A 19,954-nucleotide genomic window follows, 5' to 3' on the forward strand; every position below is an offset into this window, starting at 1 on the left:
GGCCAGAGCATGGAGAGTTCAGCTGGCTGCCAGTTAGGGAGTGGCCAGGTGCCTTACCCCCCGAGCACGGGTCCCCCCTTCACCACCAGAGCCCAGCCCACCCCCAGCCCAGAGCTGCTGCCTGCACTAGCCCCAGCATCCCACCCCCATGTAGTCCAGCAGCACAGCCTCTGCCAAGCCTCAGGGCACGCTCTGCTTTTCCAGCTGCCCGAGTGGACTTCTCAAACCTCATCTGACCATATCACCCCTGCTGAAAATCTTTCCATGTCTTCCTGCTGCTCTCTGGATAAAGTCCAAAAGTCTTAACACTGCTGAACAAGCCTGCTGCCCTCACCAGCCTTCTCCTGCCCCTTCGCCTTGTCACCAGCTGCTCTTCGGGCCTCAGATCAATCTTCTGCCTCTGGGAAGGCTCCTCTCACCTCCCAGAACAGATCAGTGCCCATTTCGTGGGGTCTCCAAGCACCCCGTGCCTCTCATGAGGAGCCCTTATCCTGGGGTAATTCTACATTTATCAGTGTGATCAGCGTGTTTCTCTTCCCTCGCTTGCCTCTATGCCCCACAAGGCAGTGACTACACCTGGCTGTCCCCTGCTGTGGCTCATGACAAAGCCGACCCTTCAGCAGCACTTGCCACATGTCTGGCACTGCTCTAAGCACTGAGCCAAGGTAACTCAGTCACATCTCAAGTCAGCCCCAGGAGGCAGCTACTCCTATAACCCCCTTTTCAAATGGAGGAATGGGAAGGTCAAAACAATTGCCCATGGCTGCAGAGCTAGTCGGTGTCAGGGCTGGGTTTGAACTCAAGCCACCTGCTCCAGAGTCTGTGCTCTTTCTTACCGATGACACCTTCTACAGCAACAACCAAGTGTCAAATGAATCGACACAATGACTCATCCTGGCTCCTTGGCCTCCTTCTCCCCCAGTCCTTGATCTCGACTGTGGAAGCCGACGAGCCCTCCTCCTGAGGGGCTGGACAGAGTCCTCAGGCAGTCACGCTCGGCTCTGACCTGCACCAGCCTGGAAGCCCTGAGGAGCTGTTCCCGGCAGACAAACCCCAAAGTCCCGAAACACAGCTCTGCCACTGCTGAGCAAGTCACCTGGGCACTTTGGGCCTTCGCACGTCTGTGACCTCAAGAGGGACAAGGCCAACCTTAGCTCCTTCTCCCCTTTTCATTCCACCTATCGCTCCCACCCTTGGGTCTGGCAGGGGGACCATCAGCTCACCAGGCTGAAGCCCCGGGAGGTCCAGTCAAGGTTTTGAACAAATAACTGCAGTGGTAGTTCCAGAGGAAGGGCGGCTCCCTGCCCGCAGGCAGACGGAAGCCGGTTGGGCTCATTGTACCTGCAGGTTGGGCTCTCTGGGCCTGCAGGTTGGACTCTCTGGCCTTTGGGTTGGACTCTCTGGGCCTGGAGGTGGGGCTCTCTGGGCCTGTGGGTTGGACTCTCTGGGCCTGGAGGTGGGGCTCTCTGGGCCTGCGGGTTGGGCTCTCTGGCCTGCAGGTTGGATTCTCTGGGCCTGTGGGTTGGACTCTCTGGCCTACAGGTTGAACTCTCTGGCCTTCGGGTTGGGCTCTCTGGGCCTGTGGGTTGGACTCTCTGGGCCTGGAGGTTGGGCTCTCTGGCCTGCAGGTTGAACTCTCTGGCCTTCAGGTTGGGCTCTCTGGGCCTGCAGGTTGGGCTCTCTGGGCGTGCGGGTTGGGTTCTTTGGGCCTGTGGGTTGGGCTCATTGCACCTGCGGGTTGGGCTTACTGGCCTGCGGGTTGGGCTCTTGGGCCTGCGGGTTGGGCTCACTGGGCCTGCAGGTTGGGCTCTTGGGCCTGCAGGTTGGGCTCACTGGGCTGCAGGTTGGGCTCACTGGGCTGCAGGCTGGGTTCTCTGGGCCTGGAGGTTGGGCTCTCTGGGCCTACGGGTTGGGCTCACTGTGTCTGTAGCACTTAGAAGCTACTCAGCTAACATTAGTTAAGTGAAGGAGGATGGATGGGCAGATGGCCCAGAGAGGCAGCTCTGGGTGCTGACACATGTTGGAAGAGGTGGGGCCAGCCCCACAGTCCTTCTAGCCACCCCCACCCCCCCAGGAATCTGGTGACCAGGGAAGACACTCTCTCCAGAATCATGCACATATGAGCAGATACATGAGAGTCTCATCCAATCTCAGCACAGTCATGATTTACTCCTTAACCCCCTGCATTCACCCTCTCCTGGCCATGCCATTGAACAAGGTCCCTTCTGGGCCTCCTTACCGGCCTGCACTGAGGCCTTCCCTCTTTACCCCTGGGCTAAGGGCCAAGTGTCCAGGCAAAGGGCACGGCTCTTCCCCTTGGCATTTTACACACGTCCCTATGGGAGAAGCAACCTCCAATGCCTGTGTATTTTCAGAAATCCACACCCTTGTCTATTACACACAGAAGCAGGCTGAAGTGCAGTCCACGAGGCCCGGAGTCCACAGGCCTGAGCTCCATGTAGCAATAGGAAGGTATGCCTGGTAGGACCACTTTTCAAAACGGAGGGAGAAACAGCTGGCAGACACTCTCCCCTCCTGCCTTGGCACATCTGTTAGCAGGATGGGAGTGGGCTGCCATGGCCTGGGAAAGAGGCCCTGCCAGGCTCAGTCAATGAGGAGGGCCAGCACAGGTCAGAGGGAGATGACAGATGAGTGGCTATCACAGAAGCAGGGGGTCAGTCTGAGAATGGGAAGAACCAGTCCGCCTCAGAGCAGGCCAGGCTTCCTGAGCCAAGCCCGAGGCCTGGGAGCCCAGAGCACTCTGGAAAGCTGAAGTCCTCCAGGGGAGCCCACCTCTCTCTGACTGACCCATGGGGGCAGATCCTGCTGCCACTTCCTAGCACGTATTTCAATCTTCCCAAGCCTCAGTTTCCCGGTCTCTTTAGGTCATCCAGTGAGATAAGCCACGTAAAGTGCACGCACAGTACACATACACGGTAAGGGGTCATTAGGTGATGGTTATCGTCATGGCTGTTTGCACCGTGAGAAACCAGAGCACCTCCAGGCAGCTGTTGTGCACTGGACACCTGAGGCTTCCTTGGCCTTCCAAGGAGGGTCCCCAGCCCAGCCCTCACCCTTGAGTCATGAGGCTGAAACTCTGGCAGCTGTGTCTGATTTATCCCACCAATGATTCCAATAGGCACCTGGCTTCCCCGTGGCCCCGGCCTGGCTGGGAGCCCCTCTGCCCTCCACTGGGACAGTCACTGGTCTCTGAGCTTTCTGAACTTGCTTCTTCCTCCACCTCCTTGTATTTCACCAGGCATTCCACAAGACTTCTTCTCCCCATGACGTGTGCTCTCCTCTTGGCTCTCTGAACTGTGCAGTCCCTGTACCACTATGTGCAACCTGCCCACCCCTGGTTTTCTGCCTGAGCTCCAGGAATTCACTGATGAGCTGGGTGGAGTGGAGGGGGGTGCTGGAAATTTCCTGCAATTACCAGAGCACTGTCTACTCAGATCTCAGCTCCTTGATGTCATCTCAGAGTTAACTGGGTATTCCTAGGAGGTTCCCTGGGGAAGATGGTATTTGGGCTCATAGATGTCTCTGTGCTGGCCACTCCCAAGGCTCTAGCTCTAGCTCAGAGCTCCAGAATATCTGTTCATGAACCATCTCCACCTGGATGGTCTACAGGTACCCCAAGGCAACATCATCTTATTCCTTCTCCTAGATTCCCCCACTCAATCATCCCAGCGAACACCAGTAGTCACTTACTCTCACCTCTCACTTATTACCAAATCATCTCTACCCCACTTCTACATTGTGAATACACTATTTCTCTCCTTCCTCCACCTGTAACCTGGCCCAGGCTGCCCTCATCCCTCACCTGTATCATCCCTGAGTCTCCACCCCCAATCCATCCTCCACAGAGCATCTAATGATCTTCCCAAAACACAATCATTCCATGTCCCTCCCAGCTCAAATATCAACACACCTCCCCAGGGTGCACCTTACAGCCCAGTAAACCTTCCATCCTTACACTGACTTTCAAGCTTCCCCTGAATTCCCTTTCTTTCTTCCTACTCTCCTTGGAGGGCCCTTCATCCTCTAAGCATCCCAACCAGAGCCAAACATATTATTCTCACTGTCTGCAGCCCCAGCCCAGGGTCTAGTGCCCAGAAGGAGCTCAGAGCATGCCTGCAGCCCATGTCCTCCCCAACAACCCTGAGACCTTCCCACCGGGTCTTCCAGGCAGCACCCCACATGAAGCCCCCAACCCCAGCACCCACACCACAAATACTCACTTTGGCTCCAGGGAGACCAGGGAGGCCTGGATTTCCATAAGGCCCAGGAGGACCCTGAAAGGACAAAGAAACACAAAGCTGAGGGAAAATAGGGGTCATCTCCTGTTCCCTAGCAGCATCCAGCACCTTCCTTCTACCCACTGGTCCAGTGTTCTCTCCCCAGGAGTGTCATGGTGGCCTATCCTTAGCAGGTCCCCTTCAATGCCTAGACCTCTACTAAGCACTTCCCATGAGTTATCTCATTTCGTCCTGACCATCAACCTATAAGAGATGTACTATTATTATTCCTGTTTTGAAGATGAGGAAGCCAATGCTGAGGTTCTCAAACTGCCTCATATCATCCAGCTAAGAGACAGAGCTGGACCTTGGCCTCAGATACCTCTGACTTCAGAGCAAAAGCCCTTAATCTCTGAGATTCACCAGCTCCTCACACTCCCTCAGGCAGGTCCCATTAGTTCTTCCCAGACTTGCTTCCTTAGGCTCAAACCACACTCACACTTGCTTGTCTTCAACACACCTGGCACTTTCACCCCTCATCACCTTTGCCCACGCTGTTCCCATTATCTGGAATTGCTTTTCCATCCACCCCTCCAGCTGAAACCTGACCCATCCTTCCAGGCCTGGCTCAAATGCCATATCCTCCAGGGAGCCTTCTTAGACTCCCCCTGCCTAAAGTAACCTCTCCATTCTCTGAGCTCCAACTGGATTTTCAGATGTGCCCTTCTAGTTGAGAGCTCAATGAACTGAAGCACACACCTTCTGTTGCTATCCCATGTCGGGTGAGCCCTCCCTTAGATTCCTACAAGCGCTGCGCTTACACAGTCCCTTAGGGACTATGGAGCAGTTGGGAAGACTGGACCCAGGAGTCAAAGTGTCGTGGCTAAGGTCACACAGCAGAATGGTACCCAAGTGAGGGTGGGGACATGGGACTGTCAACTTGGAGTCCAGAGCTTATTCATGGCACTGGATTTTCCCAGGCCATATCTGTTGAATCACCCTACAACAGCTGGGTCTTGCTATGTCCACTTTCTCAAGCAAGGGCTGGAGGCTTCCAGACTGGTTATATAAACAGAACCCCAAGAGTGGGGCAATGCCTGAGAGTCTTTGTCCAGCAGACAAATGACCCAAGGGTAATCTGGGCCTAGAGGAGGACACCTCGGGGTCCCCACCAGGCTCCATCCAGACACACTGCTCTCTTCCCAGCCCCTCTTGACTCATCTGGCTAGCTGTATACGAACTTGCTTCCTTCCTTCCTCGCCACGCCAACTTCCCAGCTGCAGCCTGTCACATTCCGACCAAGGCACCGCCCTCTTCCTCGATGCCTGCAAAGGAATCCTCCCCTTCTCTGTCCGCGTTGAGAGGGAAGAGTGATCCAAGTGCACTCAGCCTGGTGAATTCATAACAATGTCATGTGCAACCCTCTCTCTAAAGTAATCAGTTCTCCTGCCCTTTGCCGACATTCTGCTGAATACTGTGGATGTGCCAAGACCTAGTTCCAGTTCTGATCCCAACACTCCCCACCCCCATTACACATACACACATACACACACACACACACACACACACACACACACACACCTGGGCCTCAGTCTCCCCATCTGTCCTCTGAGTGACTCAGACCTGCCGATCTCTAAGGAGCCGGGGATACCTCAGACGTTCACCCCAGCCCAGGCTTCTGGGATCTAATCTCAAAGCTTAGCCTCAATAGCGCAAAGGTTGGACAGGGATATTTTAGGAAGGGCCCCTGACAGCCAGTGTCCTAAGAATTAGGCATGTGTTGTATGAGGGTCAAGGACGGCCACCTTTCATCAGGCATACCCTCAGACGCCCCCCAGATAGACGGCCACAAAGAGCTTCTCTATCTGCAGCTTGCTATGGTGGGGGCTTCCCTGCCCCCACCTCCCAAACCCTCTCCAGCCATTGCCTTGCAGAAAAACGAGGCACATAGTTGACTTGGAGCCAAGCAGTCTGATTCTATAAATGCTGCAGTCCAGAAAGTTGGGTAGGAGGGAGGGCTTTGGGATTCCCCAGCATGACTTCTGATGGGCTGGTGGGGCGTGTGGTATATGGAGGTAGGAAGAGACCTGCCACAGAGCTCTAGGTAACGTCAGGTGAGGTCCCACCTCTCCACTGCCCCAGCCTCTCCATCTGTGTCGACAGGAGCTGGGTTTAAACCTAACGTTCTATTATCTTTGGAATTCCATGATCTATGGAATTTCCAGTCTAGAAACAGGATGAAGGGAAAGGGGGTGGGAGGAATGACAGGCAGAGAGCACGGGAAAGATAGCCATAGATTCATTCACTCACTTGTGGAATTTCAGAACTGCAGGGACGCTTGGATACACCTTACCATGATCCCCAGTTTTACAGATGGGAAAACAGGCCCAGAAGAGGGAAGGGACTTGCCTGAGAGCACACAGCCCACTGAGGAAAACGCCCTTGACTTCCAGACTAGAGTTCTTTAGCAAACTTTGCCCGGGACGTGTTGCACACAGAGCTCTGGTAGGCATCATGGGCAGGGGGTGGGGGAGAACAGTAAATAAAGCCCAGTCTCTGGCCTGGAGGGGTTTGGGGAGCAGATGGAAAAATTAGCACAAAAGATGTTAAGCTGCAGGCTCTGGAGTCAGACTGGCTGGGTTCAACCCTGATTCTGGCATCTTTCTGACCTTGGTCATAGGAACAACCTTTCTGAGCCTCAGTTTCTTCACCTGTAAAATCGGGCTAATATTGGAAACTATTTCTTACGATGGCTAGGGAGACTGATTGAGATCACATGCACACAGCTCAGCAAATGAGCCAGTGATCAATCTTAGCCAGTGAAAAGTGACCCATGCCACCCAGAGGGGCAGACACACCACTACAGGTACTCCAGGAAGGGGCAGCCATAGTCATCAGGAAAGGAGGCAGCATTTCATCTGAGCCATGAGTGGAGGAGCAGCTTGCAAAGGAGAGCAGGCCAGAGGACAGCCCAAGCAAAGGTGCAGACTGCAGAGAGCCTATGGCACCAGGCCAAAGACCCTCATTCTGGTCCCAAGCTACGAGGTCCTGTGGGCCAGCCGTGTCTATGATACACACAGGGTCCCCAGCTCCGGGCCTGTGCTCTGTGGGACTTCCAAAGCCAAGAGGAAACACTGCTTCAGACAACAGATTCCAGAGCACTGGGCCCAGGGAGCACAGGGCCAGGTCTGGAGGGAACTAGGGCTTGGGTAATTGCATAACCAGAACCATCCACTGGGCCAAGAGCCAAAACTATGTCCCAAGCAGCTATCTATGCCAGGGCCTCACCAGGCACCCAGCGTGGGAAAGGCTGATTCAGCCTAGGCACAGATGCTAGGCACCATGGGTCGAAGCCCACTTGGGAAGGAAGATTTCCTTTCAAGGGAACCCTCAAAGGTCCCAGCATGTGGCTAAGAGCCTGGGTTCGAGTCCTGGCTTTGTCATTTCCTAGATGCTGGGTTCCCTCATCCCTAAAATGAAGATAATCATACTGGCCCATGGGGGCTCTGTGGGGAGGATGAAATAGGACCGTGTAAGTGTTGTGACCTATTCAGTGGAGCTGTTTTCATGGCTAACTTTGCTACATGGCCCACTCCATGCTGGGTTTGCTCACATCGGCCTCTACAGCCCTACCAAGCTAGCCTCCAGCCTCTGGTTGAACCTCCCAGCATAGGGAGCCCACTCACCCTGAAGGGGGCCCATCAGTTGCCTATGTCAGCACCCCTACCCCAGGATAGCCCTGCAGGGTTGGGATGACAGGTGCAAAGGCTGTGCCTCCCAAGTCCGATTTTTTTCCTGGACAAATGCCACAGCCCATCAGCTCAGGGCATGTGGTCTTCAGGACCCCCTTCCCCACCCCCGGGCAACATCCACAGTGGACAGCTGAGTCCTGCAGGAGGTCATCACTGCCGCATGCCATGTCTATCCACAGTGTCCTCAAAGAACAGCAAGTCCAACCCCAATGGACAAAGTGGGAGGGGCTACTGGAGAGGGGCAGGGAGTGACCTGAGGACACACAGCAAGCTGGAACTCCAGAATGTGTGATCACTTACCCGGGGCCCTCGGGCACCGGGGAGTCCGGGCAGTCCAGGCAGCCCAGGGGTACCCTGAAAAGAAAGCAAGAAGCTGACATCAGTCAGGGCCAAGAGGCAACAGAGCCTGAGTTCAAGCAGTCATTCAACAAAGCTGTCCAGAGCTCTAGGCATGGAAGGCTCATGTCTGAAAACAGAGGGGGTCTTCCCTGGCCTCTCCCCCAAAGTAGGCCAGGTCTCCTCTATTCCCTCTAATTTAGCAGCCTCTACTATTTAGGGAATTGTCTGCTTGGAAACCTGTCTTTCCCACCATGGCATCCTCAAAAGTACAACTGGACCTAAATTATGTCTCTATCCTCAGGACTCAGTCAAATGATTGATAAAATAGAACAGGAAGTGCCCTCAGAGCTCAGCCAAGTTCCCTGAAGACCCTGCATGGAGACAGGGATTGCCAAGATCACAGCAAGCATCTCTGCACCACAGAAAGGCAAGGGAGCATAAAGTATTAAGCCCAGGCTTTTCTATCAGCTAGGCCTGGTTTCAAACCCTGGTGCTGCCACTTAACCAGCTGGTTTAGGGCAAGTTCTTTAATGAGCCTGTGACTGTAAAATGGGGGCAATGCTACCCCTCATGGGACGACTGGAGGAGGAAATGAGAGATGGCAGGTATTTAACGCCTGCCCTCAAATTTTCCATCTGTTCCAGTGGACACAGTCTGGTTTAGCTCTTTGTCTGTCTCCCTGCCTCCGCCCTCTCCAGTCCTCCTCCACACAGCCTCCTTCACCCTCCCCAAGCAATCTCCTGCTCAAGAACACTTAAAGGCTCCCCATTTCCCCCTAGAGAGAGAGGGCTAATCCTACAGCATGGCATTCAAGGAGTGCCTGCCTGGCCTTGTCTCTCTCCCTCCCTGCAGGCAGGAAGGCAGCCAAGCAGACTTACTAAAACCATGGGCTGGGTTTTGTTAAAGTCCTGGTGTTGCTGCTTTTTAGCTGGGACTCTGGGCAAGCGCCTCAGTCTGCCTGTGTCTCAGCTGTTCCTGCTTTACAATGGGTCCCAAGGCCAGTGCCCCACCTTCCCAAGGGGATACCACAAGGATCAACTGAGCTCCTGGATGTGAAGAGCTTAGCACAGGGCCTTCAAAGGAAGCCAGACTTTCGAGCATGTGTGAGGCCTGGGGAATTCATTTGTTTCAAATAACCATCAATGAGATTCCAGATTTCCTGCCCAGAGTGAAAATCGGTGTTGAAAACCCAGTATGGGTTGGCTGGTAATTAATCCAGATCTCACACTGGGCAACCTCAGCTCACAGTTCCGGTCTATGAACACCACGTGCTTGCTCGTCCGTGAATACAAACCAGAGGAGAGATCCAGACAGGCAGATACGGACACCAAGGTCACAGGGTCCCTGGGAAAGAGCCCTGGGAGGAGGGGGGAAGGGGGCTGCTGTGTGGTTTCAAGCAAGTCCCAGCAACCTCTGGTATCTTTGGTCAGATGTGTGGCAGCCTTCCTTTGCATCCCTGCTCGCAGGGCTGGGAGGCTGGCTCTGCTTCCCACGCCCAGTTCTGCAGGTTTGGGAGTGCGGACCAGTCTGTTCCCAGCTCCTCCCCTGTGGCCTTGGTGGGGAGCAGCAGAGTGGAGGGGCGAGAGTGGGAGCCTGGGTTAACACCTGGGCATCCTCACTTACTAGCTGTGTGGCTTTGGTCAAGCTACGTCCAGTCTCTGAGGCTCTGCCTCAAAGAGATGTAAAATGAGAATAGCAGCACCGAGCCAACAGATAATCTATAAAAAGTGTTAATCCTGGAGCTGGCAGACAGTTCATGCTCTAAACATGTTAGCTGTGTTTCTTTTAAACAAGCTCCGGAAGCTCTCTGATTCAGAAGTTGAAGCCACCCTTCTTTGCATCTTTTTTTGTGGGGGAGAGGGGCAGCAAAAACAGATGCAATTGGCCCAATTCTTCCAGCTTCCTCAGAATTAAAGGGAAATGTTGGGGGCTAAGGCTAAGCATCACTTGGCATCACTAACATTACTGTGTCCTTTTAACAGCTAAGCAACCAGCAGGAGACTCAGAAAGGCCAAGGAACTTGCCCAAGGCCACCCAGCTAACAAGAGGCAGAGCCTAGACTCAAACACAACCCCACTGGAGCTATTCTCCACCACGCAATCCAGGTCAGGTGTGTCTCTGACTATATGTGTGACCTTGGGTAAGTCCCTTTTCTCTGTGGGCATCTGCTATAAGAATATCCCAAGAACCTCCCCACCACTGGCACTTCCTGGGTTGTGGGACAGAGAGTTATTTCTTCCTCTGGTTTCCCAAGCAGGAGAGAAAAGGTGAGGTTATTCCCATTCCCAGAGGCACAGGCCAAGACTCAGACAGGCACAGGGGCTTGTCCAGGACTCCAGGGGGAAGGTTGGCGTCCATGGGTGTAGCTTCCTCATGGACCCTGGGAGGGGGTGGTCTGTGCAGCTACCAAAGCCCAGACACACCCTCTTGATGTTTCTTCTGCCCCAGAAATGGAGGCAGCAAACTGGAATCTGACCTCATGCAAAATATCCGCAGAGCAGACTCAGTGCCAGTCGGGAACCCACGGCCCAGCCTGGTGATGTCAGCCCACGGCCAATTCCCTCCCATGGCAGCCCAGCCAGCCCCCTGCCAGCCTGGCTAATCCCGGCCACTCCACCAGCCTAGGCAGGGAACACCCAGCTCCCCTGCCCTGCTCCAGCCAGACCTGACCCTCCTGCACTCAGTGCTCACTTTGTTAGCGGAAGAGCTAGGGTGGGTGCCCCTTGCCCCCTCTCCCCCCTATCGGAGACCCTGCCTGTTCCCCGCAGTGGAAAAACGCTGCCATTTCTTTCCAGGGCCTGAAGCCTGAACGGGTGACTCCGGGATGATTCACGAGGCTGGGGTGGGATTTTCCACTCCACACTGCAAACAACGGGGCCTCTGAGAGGGCCCAGAGCCAGGGGGAGGGGTGCGGGGGCTGCAGGCCCATCTGAAGGAGGTGGAGGCGGCCGGGGCTCCAGGCTCCTGCAAACAGCACCATGGAAACAACTAAGCAGATCCCTCAGGGCTTCCCTCAAGGGTCCTGGCCCCAGGCAGCCAGACCGAGGGGAACCCTATCTCACGGAACAAGTTCACCCTTGTGTCCAGCTGTTCTCGCCTGCCTGCCAAGCCTTGCAGAAAGAAGTCAGTCCTGGCTGGCATCTCCCCTGGCAGCAAGCAAGGGGAGATTTCACAGGTCTGGGATTTGGGAGACTGGAGTCCTGTCCTGGGTGTGCTGCTAACTGCATGTGACCCTGAGAAATGACCTTCCATTGCCCAGACCTTGCTCCAGGCCCGTAGTCCAAGGGCACAAGATCTTGAAGGGACTTCTCATTTCTGACCATCTGAGCCTGTGATTATTCCCAAGAACAGCCTGCTGTTAGCTGAGCCTTCCCCAGTCTCTGTCCTAAAGAAGGGCTGGGACAGAGCCCCCTCGAGGTCTGAATCCAGCTGTATGTGGCCTTGGACAAGTTACTTCATGTGCCTCTATGCCTCAGTTTCTCCAGCTATAACATGAGGATGTAACACCCATCCTCTGAGAGAATGTGTGTGTGCCAGTGATGTTCCATTTGCTCCCCAGATCTATTCTGCACCCTGGGAAGCTAACCTCAATGGACAGTACCCCTAGGCTCCCTTGTGTTCTGGCTTCCAGCTGGGTTTGAGCAATGGGAGATCCCAGTAGGAGACTACAGGTGAGGGAGAGAAATCCCCGTTCCCTGTCTGCCATGCCGTACCCTGGTAGATGCTGTGCAATTTTAAAGCCGTAGCTCCTTTCAAGAGACGCCCTCCTTCAGGGCTGTAACTCTACCCCCTGGTTCTGATGACACCTGTCCTGCCCTTGTGCCTTCTTATGCAGGTAGGAACAGTTATCTGCTGTTGTCAGCCCCGGCTGCTCCACCAGCCTCCTGCTATTTCACCTGCTGCTCTACCAGCCCCCGGCTATTCCATCAGCCCCTGCTGCTTCCTTTGATGCTGCCCACACCTCTGTAAATAGTTCCTTTCTTAAACCATCTTCAATTACCCCACCCCCTGCCCATGCTGAGGTCAGGGCCTGGTATACAGTAGATGCTCAAACATGATCTGCTAAAGACAAAGCAAAACACCATTCCATTCTCCTGGATTCTAGGGGTGAATTTATCAAGATTTATAAATGTCAAAAGTATGAAGGCACTGGGGACACAACGAGACACCCCTCAAGCTATGCCCTGGGTGGGAACCATTGGGAAAACAAGCAAATGAAAGCAAATCAATAACTTTGAGAGAAGGCAAGGGGGTGTAGAGGTGGAAAATGTCCTGTCCCTCCTATTCACCTGACATTTGTCATGATTCTCTTAACCAGCCAGGCTCCCTTGCTCTCCCTGCTCCACCAAATAGCCACATATTAGTACCAGGGCCTCAGGCTCCACCAGAAAAGTCCACCAGTGCCCCTCTCCCCCAGTATCTACCATTAGCACATAATCACAGTCCACTAGGACCCCCGGTGCTTTACATCCTGACCTCACTGAACCCATGCAGCAACCCCATGGAGAGGTGGGTGGAACCAGAGCCCCACTTTACAGAAGCAGAAACCAAGGCTCAGAGACGTTAGGTGACTTCCAAAGATCACCAGCACCTGCCACCTAGAAGGCATTCAATCAACATTTGTTGAAAGAATGAACGAATGGGGCCACGGTGGCTCAGCAGGTAAGAATGCTCGCCTGCCAAGCCCGAGGACCCGGGTTCGTTTCCCGGTGCCTGCCCATGTTAAAAAAAAGAATGAACGAATGGTTGGATAAAAGATTCAAACTCAGTTCATTCCAAATCCAACGGCCCATGCACTCTGACACTCCACACAGCCTCCTTACCCCTCTGGGAGGGCAATGCTATGTAGCCTCAAGATGCTGGCCTGGAAGTCAGTACAGCCTGGTTTTAGCAGATAGCAAATTCATTCATTTTCCAGCTAGTCACAGAGCATCTGTTGTGAGCCAGGCCTGAGCTGGGTCTCCCCAAAGTGACGCCTGCAAAAAGTGCAAGGGCGTGCAAATGCCAGCAGCCTGGATGGTGAATAAATAAGGCCTTGACTCGCCTCCTCCCAGGCGTGGGGCTTCTGTGCAGCTTCTGTGTAGCCTGTGTGAACTGTAGCCTCCCCGCCCCGGCTTGCCCAGGGCCCAGCTCAGCTTTTCCATGCTCCCCCCGCTCCGGGGCTTCCACAGAACTTCCTCACTCAGTGGCTACAACTCCTGGCAGGCCACGGCCCAGAACTATAGCCCAGCCCCCACAGCCTCGCCAGAACCAGGCGGAACAGACGCATGTGTGCAGGCGTGCCCTCTGCATCCATCTTGGGCACAGGATGGTCCCGACAGTAATGCCAAAGGGGGAACCTCTTCCAATCCCGGTTAACAGACCAGGAGACTGAGCCCCAGGGAGGAGAAGGAATTTCCCCAGTCACTCAGCAAAACTAGATCTCTGAGGAGGCCTTGGAGTCAGCCCAAATTGTTTCCATTCTACGATGGCTTGAGACGTAAATTCTCATTGCGTCCTCCCAACATGGCAGGTGGGGGCTGCTGTTACTTACACTGCACAGAAACTGAAGTTCAGAGTGGGTCCCGGTCACAGAGCTAGTGCTGGAGTCAGGCCTTGAAGCCAGATCTGTGAGTTCCCAGACCAGCAACGATTAAGCTCAGCGCCACTTCAATTAAACACAAATGATTGGTTTGCTACCTGGCATGCAGTGGACTGGATGAAGCTTCTAGAAGCTTCTTGATCCCCATTGGCATCAGGCTGGCTTCCCAGCTGGGGGGAGGGTAGGGAGAAGGGAAGTGTGGACATGGGGCCAGAACATTGCTATATCAGAGTGGTGCCCCTGGTGATAGCCCAGGGATGGTGGGATGGAGGGAAGTTCTTAGAAGCAAGAGGGCCTTGGTGGCCCTCCGTAAACTCATTTTATATCCCTAACCCCTGTGCCGTCATCGCAGCAGGGATTGTCACACACATCCTGCCCTCTTCAAGCGGTTCTTCTGAGGTCTTTAGGGGAAATGACCCCCACACAGGAAAATGGTTCACAATCTTGACAGCTTTTCAAAACAGAAGATTGTCTAGACACTGAGCCCTTCTCTAAGGCCAGAGCCAGGGACTAACATATCTTTGTAGCCCCTAGTCCTGCCCCACTCCCAGCCCAGAGAGTGGACACTCAAGGGGTAGGAAGGGATGGCTCTGAGCTTAGAGTCCGGAGCTGGGCTGTAAGCCACGGCTCTGCACCCACGTGCTATGTGGCCTTGAGCAAGTCCTAGCCCTCTCTGGGCATAGTCCTCAGTCTCCTCACCTGCCCGATGAGTGGACTGAATTGAATGATCCTAAGAGGTGATCTGGCAAGAGGCTTTATGTCAGGCTGACCCAGAGCATCAAGCCACGGGGGAGAGTATATGCTTCTGGCACACAACATGCCCAAAGGCAGCTTCTACACCCTAAAAAGGTAGAATCTATCCCGAGTCTCTGCTCCTGCTCCAATCCCCCGGCCCAGAAACAGTCTTTCTCTTTCCAAACTGCACAAAGCCTTGAGAGGTGGGGCTGGTCTCCTTCACTCTGCTCTGGTGCCGTGTGCCAGATCCAGGCCTAAACCTCACTGCCCTCTGCCAGAAAGGGATAATTCACCTTCTTTCCACCTCCCGGACCAGTGGGCCCAGTACACACACAGCCTAGAAATCTGTGTTGGAAGGCCTGGGTTGGGCTGAGCAGCCTGGAGCGGTGAAAAGCGTTCCTCATTCTTTCCTCGGGAGAGCGGTGGTCCCTGACCCTCTATGCTGCCAATTTCAGAACATGGAACGGGAACGAACATTGACATAATCGCAAAGCAATGTACATGACTTCCATAAGTTCTACAATATGGTTATAATAAAAATGGACTTATGGTCCCCTTTGAGAGAGGCTGAATAAATATTGTTCCTAATGATCATTAAAACTAATTAAGAGTGTTGGTAAGGCCCAGGAATTCCCAGTATCTGCCACGGTCTTCCCATCACAGGGGGCCTGAACCCCAAGCGCAGAGCTGAAGGGAAGCCCAGCTTGGGAAGGGGGAAGGAAGACAACCACGCAGCGGTCAGCTCTGAGGTGGGAGGAGAACAGAGCAGGGGCCTGAGTTTTCTGGAAACTTCATCCCAACATACCCCACCCGGAGGAATCAGCCTCCAGCTGTGGAAAGGTCGTTGCCCCTGGAGACAATCCCAGGCAAGCTGGAGGCATCGACCCTGACCATCCCCTGCACATGGAATGTTCTTTCTCCCTTTCTTGATGACCTTCCTCTGCCCCAGACTCCTCTCCCAGGGGCCGCAAATCAAACATCTACAAGCACAGGCCCCAAATGTAAATGAGTAGATGGGACTGCGTTGGAAGGCACAGTAGGGAGAAATGAGGACCGGGGCAAACAGGAGCAGGCACACCCGGAAGGGCAGACCCGTCCAGGGGTCACTGCATCTCCCCACTTTGCAAGAGTTGGTCATCAAGTCTTTTCTGAAAAACCTCTCACGTTTTAAAAATGCTAATAGCATTTTTTTAAATAAAAGAATCCTGCCTCTGCCAAACAAAACATATCCAGGGCTACGCATGTGCGACCTTTTCCCAAACTCCCAGGCAAGCCGCTGGGAGCCCTGCTCCATGAGGCGGGGGAGCCAGGCGCTGGAGGCTGCTGGGAGCTCACTGTGTGATCTGGGGCAGGTAGGTCAGTACATGACCTTCACTGGCCACCTCTGCCGTTAGGTTAGCTAAGGATGACTCGGGGCAGGGGCAACCAACTCGGGGGTGGCCCCTAGACCTGAGACCACCCTGGCAGATCGTGAATCTGGAGTAGGCTGTGTAATAATGGAGACAGCCAAGGCAGATGAGAAAGGGGAACTTGGGTTTGAATAGAGTCACCAAATGCAAGTGCTTGGAACGTCAGTCTGCCTGATCTATACGTTGCTTCCCCTTCTATCTCAAATGCTGTCTCCTTCAGGAAGCTGACCCATAAGCGAGGGACCAGGGTGACGGGGTTCGGTGTGTCACCGGTGCTGGGTAAGGTGGTCTGACTTAACCACCATCTCTGGAGCCCACCCAGTCCCCCGCGGACTCCCAAAGTCTCCCTCAGGTTGGAGCAGGCTGAGGCAGCTGCCATCTGCACAGAAGGGAGATGACACTGCCTGATTCCTCCCGCTGCATGGCTTTGGGGAGGGCAGAGATGTAATCAAGGAATCCCCACAACCTCTAGTGAAGCACTTAGACATGACCACGGTCTGGCCAGTTCACGTCCATCCAGTAATTTGGGTGGCCCATGACCAGTTCCCTCCTCTGAGCTGCTGCTTTCCCCGGCCCTGACCAACCAACCAATCACCCACTGGCATCCCAAGCAGCACACAGACCCCACCTGGTCTTACCGGCAAACCACAGTCTCCCTTGGGTCCCGGAGGTCCCATCAGCAGGGGGAAAGGCGTGGCTCCTTCCAGGTGGAAGAAGGAAGAGGCACTGCTTGTGGGCTGGGGGCTGGAGGCCAGGAGATGCACAGGGGCCAGTGCTGGGGCCGGGGTGGTCTGCCAACTGGGCTGGACAGTGAGGGGCCGGGTTGTCGGACTGCTCCACGGGGCATCCCTGGCCGCTTTGTCGGGTCTGAGGGGCGCTGCTTTCCAGGGACTGCTCTTGGGTCTGGTTTTCTTTGTGGCTTCCCACCCAGTGGGCTTCTTGCTTCTGACAGGGGCCAAAGTGGGAGTGATGGGGAGAGGCACCGTTCTGGAAGTTCTGGCAGCCGAAGTTGGAGGCCCCACTGTAGCTGGAGGCTGAGGGGTCCTGGTAGAGCCAGGCCCGGGGACAGGAGACAGGGGCAAAACAGGAGTTTGGGGAAGTCTGCGTGTGCCAGTGCGGGCAGGGCCTGGCTTGTTGGCACAAGTGGCCATTTTGGCCTCGGTCAGGGTCACTGGGGGAACAGGATTTTTGGTGGAGCCAGTGGCAGGAGGGAGGAGTCGGGAGCTGGGGGGTGGGGATCCAGGAGTCATAGGGTTTCTCGGGATTGACTTCATCTCGGGACTGAAGGCCTTGGCAGGAACCAGGCGGGAGGTGGATGGGGTTGGTCTGGTGAGGAAAGGTGGAGATGTCTTCTGGGTGGGGCGGGGGCTTTTGACACGGGCAACCGAAGAAAGGGCTGGAAGCTTGCCGGGGAGACGCTTGGGGGTCTTGGTAGCTGCATTCTTCCGCAGGGGCTGAGCGGGTGGAGCTGCAGGGTGGGGAGAGCTGGGGGTGCCACGTGGAGAGGCGGGGGACACAGGAGAAAGTGTTTTACTGGAGGGCAGCTTGGAAGGCGGCAGTGGAATCAGGGCCGGGCTACCAGCTGCCATGCGCTGGTGAGGGGCCCTGGAGCTAGTCCTGTGGGGCTTGGGGGGCGTGGCGGGCACCACGGTCACCCTGGCTGCCCTGCCTGCTGGCCATGACCCGGTGGCTGGCGCAGCAGTGGTTAGGTTCCCTAGGCCTAGCAGAGCAGGGTCGGTCTGGAAGGCGAAGGGTGTGCCGGAGTCTCGGGGCAAGAGGGGTCCCATCTGGGGCCGGTCCGTGTCCGCCTGTCCACACTGCTTTCTCAGGTGGGTGCAGTAATTGCGGGCGACCTGCGTCACAGGGTAGACACTGAACTGGCACAGGGCCCCTTCAAACTGGACCGCCTGCGGGGTCATCTTCCCAAAGAGGAAGGAGCCCTCGGGGTCGAGCTCCGGGTCCCTGCGGAATGGCAGCGGGACGCGCACCCGGCGCCGCCCACAGCCCGTCGCCAGGACGACCGCGCGGCCGCGGAGCTCGAGGGCCAGGTGGTGCCAGCGCCCATCATGCACGTCGAGGTCGAAGGCTACGGAGCGCTGGGGCCCCAGGTGCACGAGCGTCTGACCCGGCAGGAACTGCAGGCCCAGCTGCAGCTTATGCTTGCGACTGCGGACGGCGAAGAGGAAGGCATGGTTGACGCGGTGGGAGCATAGGCTCAGCACCAGCGCCAGCTCGGTGCCCAGGGCGGCAGGGATGACGGCACCCGTGGGGGCCTGGAGCCGGGCCCGCTGCGTGAAGATGAAACCTGACGGGAAGGGGATGACTCCCGGGGGGGCCGCAGGGCTCCGGCCCCCTGCCGCCTTCGACCGGCCCAGGCCCAGCTGCTGCAGGACATCCACATCTGGAGAGGAGGGCGGGAGGAGAGGGAAAGGGCGATCAGGGTTTGCCTCAGCCCCAGCCCTGCCAGGTGCAAGGACGGGTGGAGACGGCCCACCCACAGCTGCCGGGCTGGCACAATGTTGTGCCATGGAGATGCCTGGGAGGCAGGGCTGGAGCCAGGCGGCTTGGGCTGCAGTCCCTTCTCTAGCTGCATCATCTTGTATAGAGTGGTTAAAAACGCTGACTTTGGAGCCAGACTTCCAATGTTCAGATCCCAGTAACTGTATGCCTCAGTTTTCCCATCGATTAATGGGATAATTGTAGTACATACCTCAGAAGGATGGTGTGAGAATTCAATGAGTTAGTACTCTAAAAAAAGTGTCTGGCACAAAACAAGACTTAAAAATGATATTAAAAAGAATGACAATCATCAAAAGTGAGTGCTACAAATTTTAGTCTGTCCAACCAGTGATTCATCATTTCCTCCGGGAAGCTATCCCTTAAATGAGGGATGAGGGTGACAGGGATGGACAGGTCACCGATGCTGGGGTGACATGACCTGGAGGTGTCTCAAGGGCCAAAGCAGGCTGAGGGAGCTGGCATCTGCCTAGGAGGGAGAGGACATGGTACGACCCCTTGCATATGGCTTTGGAGATGTAATCGAGGCATCCCCGTAACCTCCGTTCTCTGGCAAAGCACTTGGACATCTGACCATGGTCTGACCAAGTCAGATCCACCCAGTAATTCTCAGCAGGGATTGCCAGAGCAAAAGGAGGGTTTCCAGGGTATTTATGGAAAGGCTTCCCGACTGCTGGCTCATTCGACCTCCTTTAGCCGCCTGAGTCTGTCCGAGCAGAAGCCAGCTCTGGAGCTCTATCTCAACAGGAAAGACTGGCTCTGGAACTGGATCCTGGACCAAGTCCACAGACCCCTACCCTGAGCTCAGCAACCTAGCCCCTGAGTGCTGAATGCTCTCTTCCTTACCACTGGGTGCAAGGGGTGCCCTGGGGGAGGGGTACTCCCAGGCCACCTGGGACTGAATCAGCACTTAGCACTGGTAGGCCGGCAGCTGTGAGCTGGATGCACAGATAGAAGGGCCAAGGAAGAACTGAGAACCAGGGTGCCAGCAACACGGCCTGATGGTCCCCTGGAGGCAGAAGGCCAGGCTTTAAGCCAACAAGACCATCTGTAAGCCGTGGACTCGGCCTCAGTTCCCTCCACTGTAAAATGGGGCTGTTGGGAGGAAGAAACGGTCACTTTCCTCACCATCCTCATCCAAGCCCTGCACAGGGAGACTCTGAGCATGTCTCTTCACGGGCCTGTTTCCCTGACTATAAGATGAGGGAACTGAAGCAGACCCCAGGATGATGTTCTAAGAATTCTGTAGCTGCGGGTTGCTGTTTCAGGTTAGCTTAGCTTTTAGATCTGTATTTCTCCCTAGGACCCAAGGGCCATCCATTCCCTTTACATTCCTCGGTCCCACCCTTTCTCCCCACCACTGTCTCCATGTTCTAAGCTAAA

The 19,954-nt window shown here is 55.3% G+C and overlaps 1 protein-coding gene across 1 annotated transcript in view; it reads right to left on the reverse strand.

Annotated features, from left to right (window-relative positions):
- COL27A1 (collagen type XXVII alpha 1 chain) overlaps window positions 1–19,954 on the reverse strand; it is a 155,980-nt gene that overhangs the window by 127,918 nt on the left and 8,108 nt on the right. Inside the window, exons 3-5 of the mRNA XM_077142432.1 lie at window positions 16,693–18,455; window positions 8,291–8,344; window positions 4,242–4,295 (exon numbers count right to left, since the gene is read on the reverse strand). Of these exons, the coding sequence (XP_076998547.1) occupies window positions 4,242–4,295; window positions 8,291–8,344; window positions 16,693–18,455 (1,871 nt within the window). The remainder of the gene's footprint in view (window positions 1–4,241; window positions 4,296–8,290; window positions 8,345–16,692; window positions 18,456–19,954) is intronic.

The sequence above is a fragment of the Tamandua tetradactyla genome, chromosome 2, assembly GCF_023851605.1.
Source record: "Tamandua tetradactyla isolate mTamTet1 chromosome 2, mTamTet1.pri, whole genome shotgun sequence".
Taxonomy (NCBI): domain Eukaryota; kingdom Metazoa; phylum Chordata; class Mammalia; order Pilosa; family Myrmecophagidae; genus Tamandua; species Tamandua tetradactyla.